This window comes from Callospermophilus lateralis, chromosome 9 (genome assembly GCF_048772815.1).
Source record: "Callospermophilus lateralis isolate mCalLat2 chromosome 9, mCalLat2.hap1, whole genome shotgun sequence".
Lineage (NCBI taxonomy): Eukaryota > Metazoa > Chordata > Mammalia > Rodentia > Sciuridae > Callospermophilus > Callospermophilus lateralis.
In genome coordinates, this window is record NC_135313.1 from 6342507 (window position 1) to 6354581 (window position 12075).

The 12075-nt window shown below is 46.8% G+C and overlaps 1 protein-coding gene across 3 annotated transcripts in view; it reads right to left on the bottom strand.

The window, feature by feature from the left end:
* The window catches only part of Dgkd (diacylglycerol kinase delta), a 97341-nt gene that overhangs the window by 31103 nt on the left and 54163 nt on the right, over nt 1–12075 (bottom strand). For all 3 annotated transcript variants that reach the window (XM_076865666.2, XM_077110243.1, XM_076865667.2), the window contains exons 4-7: nt 2501–2605; nt 2075–2207; nt 1136–1242; nt 648–773 (exon numbers count right to left, since the gene is read on the bottom strand). In XM_076865666.2, the coding sequence (XP_076721781.1) occupies nt 648–773; nt 1136–1242; nt 2075–2207; nt 2501–2605 (471 nt within the window). The remainder of the gene's footprint in view (nt 1–647; nt 774–1135; nt 1243–2074; nt 2208–2500; nt 2606–12075) is intronic.

Consider the following 12075-nt stretch of genomic DNA (forward strand, 5'->3'; position numbering starts at 1 on the left):
GCTTTCCCATAGCTCATTTTAACTCCAGGAATCAGATGCCAGGCTCCTGGGCAAAAGCCTTTATGTGCCAACCTGTACAAGCCAGCCAGGGCTCTGATCAAGTAACCACATAAAGACCTTTAATGAGCAACCCAGCCCACAGTGAACACAAGGCTCCCCTCACCTCTCCCTGAAAGGCATCACCCCACAAGGCAACAACTGTTTCCAGGACCCACAAGAAGCCACATGGCCACATCATGGCTCCTCCTCACTCTTCCTGCAACTATCATCCCAGAGCAAACCTCTCTCAGAAGGCCCTTGATAGCTTCCCTAGGCTCAACCCAGGAAAACAGCAGCAAGCCTGTCCCGAATGACGTCTCTACAACCTGCCTGAGGTGCTACTTGAGTTGGGTATCACATTTTGTGTCTAAAAGACAGGACTAAAGTCAAGGGAGAAAAACACTTAAAAATATCAAGAATAATAATGGAGAGACCCAAAAGGGAAAAATCAAGTCACTCAACAGGCCAAAACACAGGCTCTCAGAGTTGGGGGCCTCCATGATGGATTCTCAGATTCAGAAGAGAAAGAGGAAGCCACTGCCCCAGACCTGTCTCCACAACCTGGCAAGCCTGGCAGAAGGGCGGGCCACATCATCAGCCCCACTCACCATGGCCTTGCACCAGAGGCAGCGCCAGTCCTGTAGGCGCAGCACACTGCCACAGGTCTTGTCGCATACTGTGCACTTGGCGCTCACGGGTAAGTTACCTTCCAGCCACTGGTGAGGCATGGCAATCTGTGGACCAAGCAAAGACAGGATAGGGACATCCCAGAGCTCTACCCCAATGCCAGGAGCCTTGGGGCAGGAATGCTTTTGGTGAGCTCAGCCAAGACACTGCTCCCCACATACGACTTTTCCTGGCAGCCAGTGAGGGGTCAAGGGCATACAGTGCCATCCACACCACTGTACTACCAGTGAGGGCGCAATAAGACTCAGAGGGTTCAGGACAAAACTGGACGTGCAGCAACCACACAGAGCCCTGGATACTGTCAGCTGGGTCACTTGACCCCAGAGTGACCATCTCAGATGAAGGGGAGGGGAGGGAGTGAGGGGACTGTGCAGAGTTGGCAACCGGGGCAAGATCCCCTCAGGCATACCCCATCCTCGTCCTCAATGATGTCCTTCCCAATCGAGGCCAGTGTGGTCCACTTGCAATTATTGGTTGCACGCACAGCACACCGTTTATGGGCTTTAAATTTGCACACTATGAGAGAAAAGAACCCACAGGCTTCATCCATGACAGGTGCCTTCTACATGGGGTGGACTGATTAGGAAACATGGAAAAGAAAACAAGAAACTTTCCCATGTTGCCACAGCACCACTGAGATACCTCAGAGCCCAGAAGGGGAAAGAAACAGACAGCAGGGAGAGCCAGAGCAAGCAGCTGAGGTTCCAGTTGTGTACCAACATCACAACTGCTCGGCTCTGCCATCAGAGTACGATGGCAAGCAGCCAGCATTGGCACTCTAAAGACACCAAAATCAAATTTCACATAACTTTCATGTATCACAAAATATTAATCTTTTTAATTTTCAACTTTTTTTGAAATGAAAAAACTAGTCAAGCTTGTGAGCTGCAAAAAACAGGCAGCAGGCAAGACCTGGCCATGAGCAGCAACACCTGCTCCCTGCTCAGCCACTGCCTGATGCCCTGGCTCAACATTCAGCCCCAGGCTCCAGCTCTGAGATGTTTCCAACCCCTACATCCACAACACAGCGACCCACGAGAAGAGCAGCAACCCTGGGCAACAGGGCCCTGCAAACCCAATGCTCCTTCCTTGCTTCTCCTCATTACCACTTCCCTTCCTTTCGCTTTGTTTGAGTACTATTTAAAAAAAAAAAAAAAAAAAAGGACTTATCAAGGACTCCTCATAGGTAAAATAAAGAGAAATGGAGTGGCCGAAATCATTTTACTCTCAACTGGCTGCAGTGAGAAGTAACGGCTTACTGAATGGTGACTGTGTTTGGATTTCCAAAACTTTATCAAGCAAAACCTCAGTCACCTTCTTCAACTGACTGGCAAATGCAGTTCTGTACCTTCACAAGACAGCCCATGGGACGTGACCCCAGACAGCGCCTCACGACACACGTTGCAGTAGGTTGGCCGCGCGTGGGAACATGCATACCAGTTGTGCATCCCTGAGAAATGGTCCATGCTATACTGGGTAGGCTGCAAGAGCAAAATAAAAATGGCAGGTAAGACAGCCCTCTGAAACTCTTTAGTTCAGCAAGTTCAAATATTAGTCAAATATCTAAGAGAGGAGGAGGGAGGTCTGTAAAGGACAGGGTCATAATCTAACAGGTCTCCCCAAAGACAAGCAAAGGTCTTAATTTCAAGGCCCGAGCTGAGTCTGGAAGTTCCAGAACTGCCAGTCATGAGTAGGAGACAGGTGGAGGGCAGGAAATTAAGGTAGGGCAGAGTCATCAAGAGGCCCACAGGGAAGGATGTTTTTCTCTTTTAACCTCGAAATGCTCCCTGTTCTGGACAGTCTTGAGTGCCGCAATCCAGTCTTCCATTTCTTTTCTGTTATCAGCACACAAGATGAGCTTCCTACAGGGAGTGATGACCTAGAGAGAGAACATGTTTAATAATGCCACGAACAAGCACAATGGCTGCAGAAACCTACCTGCAAATACACAAACATTTATGTACATATATGTGTGTGTATAGACAGATAACATATAAAATGAAAAATAACTATTTCATTCAGGTATCCACATTGAATAGAATTATAGTTATCACTGGTCACTAAAAATGAAGAACAATTTCAAACCAAAAAGACAATCAAATCTAGGTTATATATTCACCAGAAATCAACTATTTAGACATACATAATAAACCCTAGGAAACTCTTTTTTTTTTTCTTTCCTTAAATTAAAACAAAAGCGGGGGGTTGGGGAAAGCGAACAAATTGATGCCTAGCACTTGAGTGGTATAGGGAAGTCTGATTCTCTGACTCTAGGATAACACAAGCAGGCAGCACATATAACTTGATAAACTAACTGCCACTACTACAATCAGGTCCTGAACAACTTAACTGGAAATGAGGTCCAAAACATGGTAATAAAAATGTTGTAATCTCAGTGAATGGGAGGTTGAGGCAGGAGGACGAAAGTTCAAGGCCAACTTGGGCAATTTAGTGAGATCCTGTCTCAAAAAAATAAAAGGGGATGGGGACACAGCTCAGTGGTGGAGCACCCCTGGGTTCAATCCTCAGTACCACCAAAAAAAGAATAAAAATGAAACCCACAAAATATAAAGTTTTTATAAACCAACCAAAAAAACCCTGACAGAAAAAAAAAATGTGATGAACTTGGATTTCACAGAAAACACAAAATGGAGTAGAAACAGCAGCCTACTTTTCACCTCTCAGGCTGGCACAGCTCTCAGATCTTAATGCTGGTTGGCAAAGGTACAGAAAGAAAAAGTTACAGAGGTAAATAAGGTACAAACTACGTTAGAAAAAAACTTTTGACAGTTTTTGAAAAATTTCAGAGGTCATACATAATCTCTTACTTAATTCTGTCTTATGATGATATAAAATATCTAAAGGGTTCCAAGTCAATCCAACAAAATAAGGTCTGGTCTGGTCAGAATTCTGGCTCTTCCCCACCCACCCCCTCAGTTCCCATGGGTAGCTTTGGGAAAAAAAGCAGTTTACCCTTCAGGGTATATCCACACTCCCCCTTTTTAAACAGCAGCACACCACAGATACTGCTCCCCATCTTCACCCTTCACTTAATCAATCATCCTGGCCATCACTTCTTGCAGAAGTCCCTTGACCCTTCCTGCAGTAGCACTGTACCAGCCATGCAACCAGTGCCCTATTTATCTGCATTGTTTTGAATCCTTTGCTATTTCAAATAGTGTCCCAGTGAATGGATCTTTTCCTATTTTTACCATTGCATCTTTGGGATATATTTCTAGAACTTCTCTGACAAAGCTAGCCATCACCAAAACCCCCTCCACAGGGGTTTACCATTGTGCATTCTCACCAGCAGGAAAACGCCTCCTTCCCTAGGGATTCACCAATAAAACATTATCAAATTTTTGAATTTCTGCCATCTTATAACTCAAACTTATATTAAGAAGACCCAATTTAAATTATTAGATAAGTTTCAGGCTCAGATCATGTGGAAGCAATGCTTTGTAGCTGATTCTTGCTCCACCAATTAAACTTCATTACAGGGGGATAAACATAACTGGGTCTCCAATGCAGTTACCTTACTCTTGCATATGCAGGGTTCCCCAGGAAAGGAAATCTGGAGGCCAGACTGAGCAGACAGTGGAAGAGTCAGGAGTGTGGGAAGGGAAGACAGGAAGCAAGCTGAGGGGCACTGCTTTCCTGAGGCTGTCAGGGGTGGGGAGAAGTGGCAGCCTCGATCCCACCACTACTAACACTATGGGCTCTGCAACTACTTGGTGAGTATCTACTCTAAGCTTAGAGTTCAAAGGACAGGACAGACAAATAAATTTCTACCCAGACAGAATTTATGCTGGGAGAAAAAGACAGACAACTGTCTCAGACACCTATCGGGCCATGAGGACAGCAAGGCTGAGCACTGAAGTGGTGTTGGTGCTTCAGACCTTGCTGGGGAAAGCCAAGGAGAACTGAGAACCAAAGGCTCTGAGCCAGTACTGAAGTCCTACATCCTAACTGACCATAAAGGTGAGCAAACACCTCTTTACTGATTCACTCCCAGGCAAGTTGAACATTTGGACATTTGTATCAGCAAAATTAATACAGTAAAAGAAAGAAAAAAAAATTTCATTTTGCATAACTCAGATTATATTAGGAGTTATACAACAGGAGAAGAATGAGATCTGTATCCCCTTGTATGTCAGATCTACATCTACCACTCCCCAGTGACAGCTTTCATCCCTCTTGCATCACTCCAAGCTCAGCACCTGGAAGGAGAAATGGATCTTTGGCCCACTGTTCTCCATGTGTTGAAGGACAGCATTGCTAGAGTAGCTTCCTGGGCAGGCCTGGGCAACAGACTGCAGACACCGTTATGTTTAAAGGCCATGGCTTAATGAATCAGATGGCAGCTGCTGCCATTCCCTCACTCTCAGTTGTGCCTGTCCTGTACCGAAGAAGCCTGAGCCAGACCATGATCTGAATCCCACCTGGTCGCTGGCTGACACATGGGTAGACTGTTCGTTCCTCTTCTAAAAAGGGGATGAAAAAAGCCACCTAGCAAGGGAATGGCAGCACCACATTCAGGTCCCTGGTCTGAAGTCCTCACTGGCTGCTAAACTTGCAGCAGGTGCTTCTCTGTCTTGCACCTCCATTTCCTCATCTGAAAACTGAACCTACGAACAGTGTGGTCACACAGTGGCATCACTGTGAGGCGCAGGTCAGCGACTCACAGGTCCTGGAAGAGCACTTCACACACAAGCTTCCCCAGGCCTCTGACAGTACTGCGTAGGCTTGGGGTCCTCTGAGGAGGTAGGGAGAAGTTGGACCATGTTGTTGGCTGTCACGTTTAAAATGACAATCACACTGAAGAAGAGTTTGTCAGTCTCTTAAGAAAATAGACAATAACCATATGACCTAACAGTCACTCTCCAGCTTTTATTCCAGAGGAATTAAGAGTTATGTTCACATAAACACCTGTTCATGACGTTTACAGAGGAAACAACTCAGATGCCATCCATGGGTAAAGGACTAATGCGATGGCACACCCACACCAGGGTGCAATAACCAGAAACAACTCCTGACACACACAACAACAAGCCTTTAACACACAGGTCTTGGGAGACATTCTAGATCTAAACCATAGTTTCAACCTCCAGGAAACTATGCTGTGTGGAAAAAGTCATTGATTCCATTTATTAACATTCTTGAAACAAGGCCGATGTAGACACGGAGAACAGAATGGTGGTGACTACAAGGGTCACAGAGGAATCGGCGTGATCCACAAAGACACCAGAGCCAGCAATGCTGTGACACTGATTAGGAACAGTGCCAGCATCCTGGGTGAGATACCATGCTGAGGCTGTGCCCAAGCTCACCACCGGGAAAATGGCGAAGAATACACAGGAACTCAAAATTAAAAGGTTCATTTAAAGTTCGTCACCGGGGCTGGGGTTGTGGCTCAGAGCTAGAGCACTTGCCTAAATGTGTGAGGCACTGGGTTCGATCCTCAGCACCGCATAAAAATAAATAAAATAAAGGTATTAAAAAAAAAAAAAGTACATCACCACCATCAACAATATTTAAGTTTGAACTGGGAACGCCAGAGAGCAACTGCAGAACAAGCCATGCTTCTTAAAGACATGTGTGGCCTCACTGAGCTCAGGTTAAAGGAATGAAGTCCTATATTTGTAAGCAATGCCAATCCAGGGGACTTCTGACTTGCCAAGAAAGCAGTGAGTGGACATGCCTTTAGTACACAACCTCACGCACAGGTGGGTCCTCTATGGACCAGGCCAGGCAGCTCTGTGGTAAGCATGGGAGGAGAGCACAGCAGGACTACCACGACCTGTGCCCTCCGGCTGGGGTGCCACCTTTGCTATCAGGTTGTGACATGCGGCCAGGAAATTCAGGCTGCACAAGCAGAGACTGGGAAATGGTAAGCTCCTTTCCAAATACACAGAGCTGAAGAATCAGTGGAGCTATGAAACTCAGGGGGTCAGCCAAGAACGAGAGGCGGACGTCAGAGTGTATGCTCTGAGCCTCACACTGATGCCAGCCCAGGCCCACCTACTTCAATACCAGTGCACACTGGGAGTGGCCACACACAAACAGGACAAGGGCTCTTAGAGGGGCTGCCTCCCCAGCCCCAAACCTACTTATATACCCAGGGAGCCTTAAGGTCCTTCTGTCTCGCAGGCCAGTGACTGCCAGTAACCTCCGAATTTCCCAAGTGAGGACCACCTCCTCTCCCATGCTCTTCCTTAAGCTGAGGTCCAAATTCATCCATCCTTTCTTCTTCAAAATAAATTCAGGGGCTGGGGATGTGGCTCAAGCGGTAGCGCGCTCGCCTGGCATGCATGCGGCCCGGGTTCGATCCTCAGCACCACATACAAACAAAGATGTTGTGTCTGCCGAAAACTAAAAAATAAATATTAAACCTCTCTCTCTCTCTCTCTCTCTCTCTCTCTCTCTCCCTCCCTCCCTCCCTCCCTCCCTCCCTCCCTCTCACTCTCTCACTCTCTCAATCAATCAATCAATCAATCAATCAATAAGTTCAGGCAGTACTCATTTGAACAAATAGGTTAATAATGATGTCTGCTCCCATAGAGGTTACATGCGATGGGGCTGCAAACGAACACTGCAGTACAGAAGTGAGTCTTACAGCATGGAGGGGAGCTGCTGCTGCTGCTGCAGCTGTTGCTGTGGGTGATGGGAAAGGAGACCAGCGAAGCAGTGGGTGAAGCAGTGGGTCGGAGCATCCAGGCAGTCTGCCTGCAGCCAAAGACAGGGCAATGAGGGACAAGGGTGGGTCAAGGGAAGCGGGCAGAGGCTGGGCCACCAAGGGCCACCAAACTGTGAGAGCTTTGGCTTCTACTCTAGGTAGAATAAGGAATCTTGTCAGTTTCTGCACAAAAGGATGATATCTGACTCAGGTCTAAAAAGCACCACTCTAGTGGCTGCACTGAAAACTAACAGTGGGGACAGGGTAGAAGTCAGGAAGCCTTTTGGAGGGAGCCTCAGTGAACCATCATAAAATTCAGGCAAGGAGCGGGCTGGACTCCAGTGTGTTCTGAGGTTCACAGGAGCTGCCAACAGCTGAGATAGGATGTGTATCTGTCAGTTTTTTGTTGCTGGGACCAAATACCTAAGAAAATTACTTAAGAGAAGAAAGATTTATTTTGGTTCATGGTTTTAGGGGTTTCACTTCATGGTTGGCCAGCTCCACTGCATTGGGCCTGAGGCAAGGTGGACAATCACAGCAGAAAGGCATGGGGGAGGAAAGCTGCTCACCTGGTGGCAGTCAGAGAAAAAGGGGATGGGGACAAGATATAGTCCCTAAGAGCAAGCCCCCAAGGACTCACTTCCTCCTACTAAGTTCTACCTGCAACAGTTCCCACTTTCCAAAAATCTAGTCAGCTGTGAGTCCCTCAATGGATCTATCCACTGATGAGGTCGGAGCCCTTATGATCCAGTCACTGCCCCAAATCCCCACCTCCGAACTGCACTGAGGAACAAGCCTTTAACACACAGGTCTTGGGAGACATTCTAGATCTAAACCATAACAGGGTATACAATCAACAGGGCACCTCGGACAGTGGTGAGAGACAGTTGTCATGCTGAGACCCAGCCATTGTGGATGAAGCAGGCTTGAAGCTGGGGGATGGGAATCAGTAGTTCCATTCTGGACATGCTTAAGTGGAGGTTTCTATTAAAATCTCAGTCATAGTCATATTCAACATCTTATTTCACCCACAAGGCCCTCATCTTGTCATCAGTTTGGTACCCTAAAAAAAGTAGACACTAGAGAAATGTTATGTTAACACTGATCCTCCTCAAGTTCACACCCTAATCCCCAGAAATTGTGACTGAACTCCAAGAGTCAGGAAGCAGTCATTTTACACTCAACCACTTAACCAAAGTAGAAGGATAAATCTCAGACACATAAGGCTATAGGACACAACCAGTATGAGACCATGTATTCAAATGTTAAAACTGGCACACAAGAGTAGAAAGCGTGGCAGCACACTGACAAAAGCTAAGCACCAAACTCAGAATGGTGGTAGCACAGGGAGGGAAGGCAGGAGGGAAAAAGGATACCAAAGCTCTGACCACACCCATGGTGTTTCTTTCTCAAGCTGGGAAGTACCTAGTGGTTCACTGTGGGAATGAATTTTCAGTATACAACATCCTCGCCAGAAGTTCAGACACAAGATATAATTGTGCCTGACTTGTAAGCTCAGGCACAGAGAAGCTACCAGGTCAGCCTGCAGCCATACCAGTGGGCAGATTCCAGTGACCAAATGGACAGGGGTGTTCTGAGGCCTGGCCTCAGAGCTCACTCACACACTGCCTCTGCCCCTCTACCTGACGCTCCTCAAGCATGCTTGCATCCTCAGACACCAGCATTTGTTTTTCTCTCTCCTTTTGGTTATTGCCATCTTAGTGGGCATGAGGTGGCAAGTTATTGTGGTTTTAATTTGCATTTCCCTTCATGGGTTCCTGAACTCTAAGTAGGCACTGAATTCAGGGAAACAAGGCTAACGCTTTACTGTGGGCAGGGGGGCAGTGGAGACCTCTCTGGAGGAAGCTTTCAGAGACTAACAAAAGACGTTCTCCCAACACCCCAGTCCAGATCATGAGGATCCACCACCACAAACTAGCATGCCACCCTGGACAGATCCTCTCCAAGGATCACGGTACACATGTACTGACGCTGTGGACAGAACTGGAACAGGAGGCAGCAGGGCAGGTGAGGTCCAGGCTCTTCTGTGCCTGATGGGAGCTGTAGGACTTCTCCCAAGGAGACTGACCAGGTGAAGCCAGACAGTATCTCCAGCACTGGGTGCAGTCACACCACCACGCTCACGGCTTTATACTTAGTCTTCCACTCTAAGAAAACCAGCCAAGAACTGGCTGTACCCCCCTCTAGCTTACTTCACTTCAGAGCCTTACCCTTCAACTTGGACCCCAAGCCTACCACGGTCCACAGCTGCTCTCCCCACTTTCCAGCTGCTCCAAGTGTATCAGAATCGAAGTGACTCAGCAAAAACAAAAAGCAAGTTTTTACATCAGCAGACAGCAACCAATGGTCACCCAGTAGACCAGAGACAGAGTAACAAACAAGCACCATGCAATTGACACGGAGAGGCAGAGGGCAGCATCTAGACAAGACAGGGCTGGGAAGCGCTCTGCTAAATATAGCTTGTGGCTCAGGAAGGTGGCCAAGAAAAGGTCTGGCGCCCTTGGTGATTCCTGTCACTTCCTGTTACTCACATCCTGCTGTTCCGCTGTAGCTCCAGCCCCTGGGTCCCCAGTACATTGCTCCCTATCTGGAAGACCCTGAGACTGGCTATTCACATCAGCTGGGACAGGTGCAGACAGCAACTTCTTCACAGAACACTGCAAAATGCAGACACAGATACCACTATGCCAACACATTCCTGGAAGTGGCTGAGTGGAAGGAGCCCCAGGGGTGTGTCCTAGGCCCTCTTTCAGTCCCAGACTCTGTCTGTGCCTGTGCCCATGTCCCCAAAAGGGAACCCAGGCCCCATGGCTATCACATGCTTCCTCCATACTCAGGATAGCCTGGGCAAAGCAGGTCACCCTTGCAGCCAACAGGTGTCTCCCACTGCACAGCTAGAGTAGCACACCTGGCTGGCCCACCACTCCGCCTCCCCAGAGCTCAGCAAGGTCAGGTATGAAGCAACTCTTGCCTGGCGAGAATGTAAAGCTGTATGTACCCTACCAGAAATTTTTTTTTTTTTTAAAGTAACAAAAAGTAACATGAAGCAAATAGTGAAAGTTTTACCTAAAAATGAAACATGACAAAAATATTCAGTGTTACTTATCTATTCCATTTTGGGGGATGGGTAACCAGGGATTGAACTCAGGGGCATTTAACCACTGAGCCACAACCACAGCTCTATTTTTTGTGTATTTTTTTAGAGACAGGGTCTCACTGAGTTACTTAGTGTCTTTCTTTTGCTGAGACTGGCTTTGACCTCATGATCCCCCTGCCTCAGCCTCCTGAGCTACTGGGATTACAGGCATGCGACATCGCGCCTGGCCTCTATGCCATATTTCAACTCTGCTTCCTTAACCCATTTTGTCTCATCATCCCAGATGTAGAACATGTATAAAACTAAAAATATTGTATATAACAACCATATAATATATAATTATACAATAAGAATATAACTATGATAATTATAATCATATAAATTCAAAATAATAAACACGCAATTATGATTTCATCCTTTTTTTAAATATTTATTCTTTAGCTGTAGTTGGACACAATACCTTTATTTATTTGTTTGTTTGTTTGTTTGTTTGTTATGTGGTGCTGAGGATGAAACCCAGGGCCTCCTGCGTGCTAGGCGAACGGTCTACCACGGAGCCCCAGCCTCAGCCCCAGCCCTCAACCTATTTTGATGCACCTGCGTCAACTCAATGAAATCCGTACGTGAAGTGAAAACTCGGGATTTCATGGCCCAGTTCTGAAACGTTCCTGAGGGAAAACGGCAGACGGCTTTGCTATGCAAGGGCATGGGGAGAGCCTCTGTGAGGACAGTCAACCCCGCGAAAGGTGACATCCGTGCCAGGGTGCTGGTGGCAGCAGACCAGCCCACAAAAGCCAAGACACAGCCTCACGAGCGACACAAGAGGAATGGCAGAGATTTCCAAAACCAGTCAAAGAGCTGAGGACAGGTCCACGCCACAGAACAAAGCAAGCAGGGCTTAAGAAGGGCGAGCAGGAGGCATATTTATGGGTACAGAAAGAAACTGATAACATAGTAAATGTAAAAATCAGGTCACAAATGAATGTGTATAATTGATATGTTTTATAAAACTACAACGTATTTATTGATAAGCACAGGAGAAGACCTAGGAAACAATTCGTTTATATCAGGGTTGCTCAAGCTTGGCACTCGTGGGGTACCCCAGGACACCGGGGGATTAAGAGGGGAGGCCGCATCCTGAACTCCACCACACACAACCAGCAGCATGTGTCCCACCCCCGCCCCTGGCAAACCAATGTGCCTCCAAATGTCCTCCTCAGCCCTGTCTCACCTTCCCCACCTCTCAGCCTACAGGTCTATGTATCAGGGCTTATTTCCAAAATGTCAGTGGTAAGACTTGCTAATAATTTTTGTTTGTTTGGGTTATATGCACTTAACTATTTGTAGTAATCATGTTATTTGTATAAAAAAGGGAATTTAAAAGAAGCTTAGCATCAGTAAAACATTACAAGTGTTTTTTCTATAACAATATCTAAATGCTGAAAACCCTCACATTTTACAAAAGAATTCAATAAAAATAACAAGAAGTCTCGTGGGAAAAGATGAACTGGAGCAGCCAGTCAAACCCCTATACTATAATCAAGCACTAAAAAAA